The sequence below is a fragment of the Anopheles ziemanni genome, chromosome 2 (assembly GCF_943734765.1).
Source record: "Anopheles ziemanni chromosome 2, idAnoZiCoDA_A2_x.2, whole genome shotgun sequence".
Lineage (NCBI taxonomy): Eukaryota > Metazoa > Arthropoda > Insecta > Diptera > Culicidae > Anopheles > Anopheles ziemanni.
In genome coordinates this window covers 52,332,424-52,341,071 of record NC_080705.1, presented here as the reverse complement: position 1 = coordinate 52,341,071, position 8,648 = coordinate 52,332,424, and the positions used below count along the sequence as shown (strand labels likewise).

At 39.6% G+C, this 8,648-nt stretch overlaps 1 protein-coding gene across 2 annotated transcripts; it reads left to right on the top strand.

Annotated features, from left to right (window-relative positions):
• Positions 1 to 2,361, top strand: LOC131282911 (muscle M-line assembly protein unc-89). 2 transcript variants are annotated; one of them, XM_058312457.1, is made up of 3 exons: positions 4 to 134; positions 270 to 1,881; positions 2,088 to 2,361. In XM_058312457.1, exon 2 carries the CDS (start codon positions 271 to 273, stop codon positions 1,813 to 1,815), a length of 1,545 nt encoding a protein of 514 aa, XP_058168440.1. In that variant the 5' UTR covers positions 4 to 134; position 270; the 3' UTR covers positions 1,816 to 1,881; positions 2,088 to 2,361. The 2 variants fall into 2 exon arrangements, with proteins under 2 accessions (XP_058168439.1, XP_058168440.1); XM_058312456.1 differs by having other exon boundaries at positions 1 to 1,881.
• The last annotated feature ends 6,287 nt before the right edge of the window (positions 2,362 to 8,648 follow it).

Here is an 8,648-nt window from a genome sequence, read left to right as displayed (position 1 = left end):
ATAGAATCGAATGCTATCTGCGCGGCACCGAGTGAAATGCAAATATTTAACCGTAATTGGTGGTAAAAAGTGTGATTTTTGTTATCATTTGACTACTTCGTTGCAGGTGAACGGTATCAGCAGTGAAAGTTCCTGTAGGTGGTTGAAAATTTAGCCGAAAAGAGTGTTTGCAAGTGCTCGGTACATTGTGCTCCGCGCGCTTCTTCTAGTTGTGTTTGTTTATAAACGAAAGTTGTTGATGCATTTTAGCTGAAAATATTCGATTTCAGCATGTACAACAACTCGAACGGTAGTGTTGAGCATGGCGATGCGGATCCCAGTCAGAAGGGGCCAGATTCTACGCCGGAAGGTCCCGATCCGAAAAATGTGGCCAACGATGAGGACAAGCCAGCCGAAAGTGAATGCACGGATGACCGAGAAGAAGAAAAGGAAGAAGATGCGGGTGCTACGGATCCGGTGGATAAAGAATCTTCCGTTGCGTCCGACCTGAACAACACGGCCGAATCCGTTCTAAACCCGGAAGAGGCTAGCGGAGGGGAGGACAAAGAAGAATGCATCGAAAAGAAAAACACAGATCCGGAGGTAAAAGCGGATGACGGTGCACCCGAAGAAGATGTTTCGGAAGACAAACCTTCGAAAGAAGAGTTGGAGGGAGAGAGCGACGTCAAGGATGAAACGGTGGAAGTGCTAACGGAGGAGCTCGAAAAGAAAGAAGAGGTGCCCTATACACCGGCTAAGGAAAAGGTGACCGTTAATCTGGACCTATGTCGGGTGTGTATGGGAAAAGAGGATTTGACCGACATCTTTCAGCTAGAAGGACCGGTGCGTATCAGTGATATCATTATGAAGGTGTGCACCAATGTACGCATCACAGCGCGAGATCATTTGCCGCACAAAATTTGCGAACGTTGCCTTGGACAGGTGCGGATCGTGAATGAGTTCAAAATCCGGTGCGAAGCTTCGGACAAAGAGCTGCGGAAAACTTTATCTCGTAGCTCCAACAAAACTCGCCGGCCAGTAATAGTGGTCAACTGCCCGATGTCGGATTCTGAGAACGAGGATGAGCCAGTTGACGACGACGAGTACCAGGTGTCACAGTCGGAGGTGGAATCGGAGCCGGCCACCTCGGACGACAGCTTCTCGCCACCCACCAAGCGGAGACGAACGCCAGCAAAGCGTGGACGCAAACCGGCGCAATACAGTACACCACCGGCTCGCAGAGGCAGACCCGGACGGAAGCCGAAAAACATGGCCATCGAAACACCACCCGTACAGACACCCACGCCTAAGCGTGGCCCTGGAAGACCACCGAAAAATCCGAAAACTCCCACCCTATCGAACATCGTGTATATCGAGGCGCCGGAGGACAGTTCGAGTTCCGATGAGGTTAGCGAGCAGAAACGGCGGCGCAGGAAGCGTGGGGACAATCCGTGCCCCAAATGTGACGAAGTCTTTCCCTCCCAGTTAGCCCTCAAGCAGCACCTGAAAACGCATCCTGCAGATGTGTTCAACTGTGACCGTTGCCCGCTATGGTTCAGAACGCAGCAAGCCCTGACGAACCACATAGAGCGACACAAAAAGGCTGATAGGATGCGGGATGAGAAGCGTAGGGAGCGCGAGCAGCGTCAGGATCAACGGTACCGGGAACCCAATCGCTCGTCCGATCCGGATGACAGGAAAGCCGGGACTCAATTTAGCTCGAGCACGGAGAAAAAGAAAAAACTAGATGTCGCCCCCACCAGTACCGGAAGGGATCTCTTCAAATGTGTTGCTCCACTGACGTCCACGTACTGGAGTGATAGCTTCTCAGAATAAGCGGTCTTTTTGGCAAACTAGAATCACCACGATGTAAGGAATATATTTTCCTTAAAAAAGAGTGAGGTAAGTTTTCCTTTAATCTAATAAAAATAATCTTTAGCTTTACGTTTTTTTTAACGTTAACTGCTGAACCGTATCAGAATCTTGATTTTGTTAATCCAACATAAATTTCCCAGTTTAACCCCTTTAGTTTGATTTTATTTATTAATTTTGTTTGCCTAAAGCAAAATTGTCTCCTGTTAATGAGCTTTTTTTCTGTGCTTTTTCAGGATCAAATAAAAGTTTGGAGTATGCGTCTTGATTTAGTGTAGGTGGTTAAGACAGCCATTTTTGCAAAGTAAAAATTGTCATAGCTAAGCAACTTTTTGGTAAAAGTAAGACAAATCGCTTATAGTCGAAATAGACAAACTTTGTTTTTCAGTTCGTGGAATGCAGAAAACACTACTAATTGTAAGATATAGAGTAAATTGAATAATATTCAAGTGCGGCCCCCATTTTTCAGCAGCTCCACAGTACTTTAAAGTTTAGACATACACCGACGGTTTGAATTTGAAAACCCAAACCAAAGTAGGGTTTTGAACAAATCGAAAGTCATCAATGCAATGCATCAATCGGTATGGGAGGAATTCATCAATAATGACAGGAGTTTGATCAAAAGTTCTTCGAGAAGCATCGGTTTTAGACAGATTTTAGGTTATACTATGCGTGCAATTTTTTTTAAATCAAATCTTATTTAACAGTCTTTCAACTCATTCTACTCACCACCGGCAGAAAAAAACTTTACTAACAAAACGAAAAATGCTAAACAATCACAGTTTAATTATAAATAATGCTATTATTACGTCCAGAACAACGTTGCAGTGTAAGTGTTCGACATATTTTACATACGGTTGATTGCGAATCGTATTGGAGGAGGTGATTGTATAATGTAAGTGTCCTTTTATTCAGTTGCGTCATGCAAGACATGATAAGGGACGATATTTTCTACTTTAGCTGGTCTGTACAATAAAAAAGGCTTGTCAATCTAACCCCATGGAAAACTTCTTTTAATGACCGCCCCTAGCGATACAAAAATGAAAGAACACGACTTTCCCTGACGGCAGATTTCAAAGGTAACACTTTCAGCGTTTTCGATTATCGCATTTATTTCATTGCTCGTCGCTCCACTTCTAGGTTGGACTAATAAATCTCGAAACAACAGTTGGTCGATCATCGGCAAGCTCGTGTGGGTATATATTGTTTATACTGGCCACTTGATGGCAGAAACTCTTCAAGGTCGGCCAGGCAAGATACAGCGATTAGGGTTAAAATCATCAAGGGTCCTATCTGCGGATGTCTGGTTCGTTAGTGGGTCATGCTTCTACACATCCTTCGATAGGTTGTCCGTTCATCCACAAAAGATTGTGAAACAAAAGCTGTTCTCGGTCGGACATGGTTAACATGGCCGCCAACCGAAAACAAATCTTACGAATAAAAGTTTATTGACCAATTTAGAACTGATGTTACCAAATTACCTTTCAGCCATGGAAACAGCAGCTTTCGTTCACTTTTTCTTCACTAACGATTCTGTCGGAAGAATATTCCGCCTAGGCGGTTTTACGTAATTTCTCAATCTTTAATTTGTTAGTTTAGATTTTTTTGAGAAATTAAAACATTACACGATAATTCTATTATTCCGTTTATGTCTTGCGTAAATGAACTGTTACATAACTTAAAAGCCATGCTAATGATAAATTATGTATTTCAATTTTGGCATATTTATTGACTGTACCCCTACTTCATTTCATGTCACTTTTTCTTGATACCATATTTCCATAGCTACATAAGCAAAGGATGAACAACATCCTTCCGAGACTAGTTACTCGGTATTTTAAGAGAGTTTTACTAAAACAACATATTTTTGCCATTTTATATGCCAAACAAAGGTTTGTTTCACTTTTTATGGGAAAGAATATCTTGATTATTAAGTTTGAATTTAAATTTATATTTGATTGTTAAGAAAGATTAAACAATGTAGCTTATATGTACAAAATCAAGTCGGTTTATGGTTTCGGCTTCAGACGTATAGTATTTGTCATTTTCTAAAAAACATGGCCAACAAATAGACAAGGTAGATTAAAATTGGATAAGCTTATAATTTTATAAAAATGTCCTGACTCTGTAGCTGCTTTGCCTTTAGTAAGACGCATTTGTACAGACGTGCACAAAGAAACGGTGAGCTTCTACTCTTATCCTGACACATACGAATCTCCTGCAAATGCATGTGTTGTTTGCACTGGTATAAAAGGTACCTTTTTGTTGCATGTCCTTAAGAGCTTTTCTTAGAAGCAATGCTAGCCAAGATTTGCCATCACATGCAATAAGCGTGCCATTATCCGTTTCTAAGAAGGTTAGATTTGCCCTGTAATAGAACAGCGAGTGGATGGGAAGAAAGGTGCGTTGCGGTGTCTCACTTTTCTATCCTTCTATATTTTTCCATGAAATGTGTGGCATTTGTTTTTCTTGTTGTACAAGTAAAACGATTGCACCTGCGAAAAGCGCCATTCTTCGAAGCAAAGTATCCTATCTGAGAGAATCTTTATTCAATCAACTAATGATGGTTCAATAGTTAGTGAGCGCGAACTTTCAAAAACACTGAAAAACGCGTATATTATTAGGAATGATACGATACACAATAAAAAATTACAATAGAAAAGATACTTAGCGTTACTTAATAGATAAATGTTTTAATATAAACACATACAGATATATGCCGGCGTAAAACAAGCAACATTCATTTTTGTTTTTAGCAGTGGCGTCTCGTCCACCTGAGCAACCTGTGCACTGCACAGTCATTCATTTATAAAAAGAATCACAAAATTATTTGTTTAGTTATGGTATTGTAATTTCCACCCGCAATAGTTGCGTTCAAAATCTATTTATCGCTTTACAACGTTGCGTTGGGCACTTCTGCTGGTGCACCGCTGCTACAAACGAGCATCTTTAATCAAATAAGAACATTTCTCTTAACCACAGTCTCATAATACCATCCTCATTACGAACGGTGAAGAAGCGCTAGTTTTCTTATTAGCAAGAGTCAAAATCCAGTTGGAAAGTCGATCAGTTTTGTTTACGGGTGGGCACTTCTGCCAGTGCACCAGCCAATCGTATATGTACACATTAGTTCTCTCGTGCATGTGTTGAATGCGTCCATGTGAAATTGTCGATGGATAGGTGCCTTTCCTGTGCACATTAGATTGTACCCAGGCCGGACCCGAAGTGAGTCTGACTTGCCAAATAAGAATTTGATTCACAGACATTGACTAACCGCGGATATATTTATCGAGTAGATATTGACGTTCGTGAAGTAAATTTGGAAGAAAATAAAACTTTGGAATAAAATCGAAGAAACAAACACGCAAATATAGCCAACAATTAAAAGCTAATTAAAAAATGTCTAAGCACTGGGCAATACTGCTGGTGCACACAGTTTCATTCGAATGATTTTCATGCAATTGTTCTATTTAGGGTGAAATTACCAGTCAATGTATACATCAACATTGAGCAGGACATCGTAGATGAGCTGTTAAACTCGTTTTTCATGTAGATCCATTTAGTAGCAATTAAAGATTGCAGAGCTAAATAGACCATTCACGGTTCCTCAAACTATTCTTTTACTTAACATCCTGACCAAATTCGTCCTCGTGTGTCGTGTCGTTCTGGTTCTAATAAACCATGTTATATGGTTTACCTAAGAAGGTATTACTTTTTTTGAAGGTGCACAACCATCTCATTTTCTCACGAGACGCCACTGGTTTTTAGTGAAAAACATGGATAACCTACAAAATACAGCTAAATGGGGGTGGCTCTATAAAAACTAGACGCTATAGGTATATAACAACAATAGGTAGCAAAATGTTGTCAGAAAAAGTCTTCTCGTACATATAAGTGTGTTTTATCCGGACGAGATGACCACGTGGTTTACGAAAACGCATTTTTCTCCTGTCGAACAGCAACAAATCTCATTCCTAATTTTAAAACAGTAGAGCAAAGTAAGGAGAGTGGATTAAAAAATGTAACTCATGATTTAATGAACGCGCGTTTGTTTAAAAAAAGTGTCATGTTATGCTTCCGAACTAAGCTGCGCAGCTTATTGTTGTTTCTCGATACAGAAGGGGAAAGTGGAGTGAAGTTGTTTCATCAGCGTTGATTAAAGTTCCACACGGTGTAGTGAATTCGATCGCTAAAGGACGGTTTTCTTTGACAACCATCAAACGTATCAGCTTTGTTCACTGCTGTGAAGTAGCATGATAATTATCTATTCCAATCGAGCCAATGGTTCCCTACGGCATAGCAAAGTTCGCAGGGCAAATCTGGAACATTAAATCGTCCGTAGCAAGTTTGACATATGTTTCCGATATTCCCGACCTCGGGAGGACATAAGTTGTCAGATTTGAGATATGAAGGATGATTGCGTCAAGGAGCTTTCACTTGGGACCAATTAATGATTCCGATCGGGGCGCTTGAAGCACACGAATGATGATAGGCCAACGATTATCTGTCGATGGAAACAAACCTCAGGCAATCTATTTCGTCTATACGTTCAACGGCCAACAATATATTATGGATGAATAATATCGGACGATGGAATGATTTGTGCGTGATGAATTAAGCACACAACAGTTGCTTTTGCTTATTGAGAGCAAATACTATTATGTAAGAACATTTCCGATGAGTGCCTCCATTTCATTTACACCAATTCTATGGAAAGAAAAACCATCAATCGAATGCTCAGACCATTAATACTACAGCCAGTGTTTATTGTGCTGTGTTTTTTCGGACATTTTTCGATTCTAGGGAAGGGTAATCAAATTATAAAAGAACAGTTTTATGATACCGGACCTAACCACAATCGAGCAACTCGTGTTAAATGTAATCTGTGTAAGGAAAAGGAATACGAAGACGTTGTGGAAAGAAAAAGGTAGCAGTTCTGTGATCTTCAATCAATCGTTTGGAGTTAATTTTACCGGTTAAGCTCAGCAGACCACCAGGTTTCATTGCCATCCTTCCGACGTACTAGAACAAGCCACTTCCGGGGTAGTAGTATTTGGTTCATCCATCAAAATCATCGCGATTTAAGTACTCGGGTCGAACATTTATCACCACGTCTGTTACACTTCACGCACTAACTGACCGTACGTGTTCGGCATTAAGCGGATGTGGAATGCAATTCGTTACCGCGATTGGATGCACGTAAAGGATTTTCGACACCTTTATGGGCGCGAACAAAGGTGGATGTTATCGGAGGGAAGGAATCGATGAAACAGGAATAGTATCGAGGTTTAACATCACTTCAGATTTCTTGACGGTTGAAATTACGCACTGACCAACACTTGGTTAAGTGGAACGCCGCAAGAGTCATTACGGGTCGTTAAGATGGGAAAGGAAATAAAGAGGGTAACTAAAAACATTTTGCTCCGCTTGTTACATCAAAACGGTGTACTCATGCTCGGTTTACGTGAAACGAGGTCAATTAATGGTTTTTGTTTCCGGTTTTAATTGTATCCTAAAGCGTAAAACATAAAATAGTGGTACTTAACGTTATTTCATGATTCAGTAGCAATTGGTTGGAATTGGGTTATATTGATGATCCAAACTATAAATAGTTTAAAATATCAGTTTCTTAAATTTTCACAACCTCGTTACGGTCCTAAATAAATATTGCATCAATAAATACTGGTCAGTAATACATATTTAGAGTTGTATTTTTGTATTGTGAGAATCAGTAAAGTTCAATGGAAATAAAAAGCTAAAGTGAAAGTCTTTACATTAAACTCTTCACAGCTGATGTGCTTGTAAACAACGAACTTCTTAGACTCTATCTCTTTCCCGACATAGTCTTTCTTCTATTTTCTTTGGTTTTCTCCTATATTTGTTTTGCCTTGCTATATCTCGGTCATAAATATCGTTCGAAACATTGATTCCATGTGGTCGTGTGGAAGATTGTTTCATTTTTTTTTGTCATTATGTACAATCAATTCAACATGTTACTGCAAAAATAGTAACCACCACGCACGTTACTGGCTGATGGTTGTAATTCTTTTTCTTTGTTACGGCGTGGACCTAAGGACACCCATGTCATGCAGAACATTATTTATGGTGTGGTATTTTCACGCTGTCGGTCAACCGATGAGCGTACACGAACTCTGATTCCCAGCGTGTTGGGCATGATGAATGGTTTTTGTCCCTGAAATCTGTGTCGCTAGCCTATAGCGCAGGAATAAGTAAGCGTACTTATAGAACTCTAAAATAAATCGCACAACGATTTTTTTTTTGGTATTATTATACATGCGTAATAATTTAAGAACATTTTCGAAACCCTCGAAAGTTAACTGGTTTAACTTCTTAATCTTGGGTTGTGATCACCTTATTCGTATTTGTAAGGTATTTCTAACCTCATCCGAAAAACGAGTTTTAATAGTGTTGTAAATTTGGCAATTGTCTTTTCTTTAGGTTAAACATTTTTTTAGAAATAAGGCTAATGAATTCAGTTTCTTTTGTATTCATATGTTTCTATTAATATTTCTTAAAACAAAATCAAATCAATCAACTTGGCCTATTCGCATTCTTCTGTTTTCCTATAACTGCATAAATAATTGTAAAGTTTGTTTTGAACAATGTAACTGAGTTTGGTTGCAATGTAATTTGGTTGTTATCTTCAAATTCTTCTATATTCGTATAGTTGCGTAAACATTTCTAAAGATTTTCGAAACAATGTAACTGAGCTATCTTTGTGTTTGAGGTTGTTATCATCGCATTCGCATTTGTATGATTTTTCTCGTCTCACGTCT

Excerpts from the sequence above, each read along its gene's own strand:
- LOC131282911 (XM_058312456.1), top strand. The coding sequence starts at position 271 with ATGTACAACAACTCGAACGGTAGTGTTGAGCATGGCGATGCGGATCCC.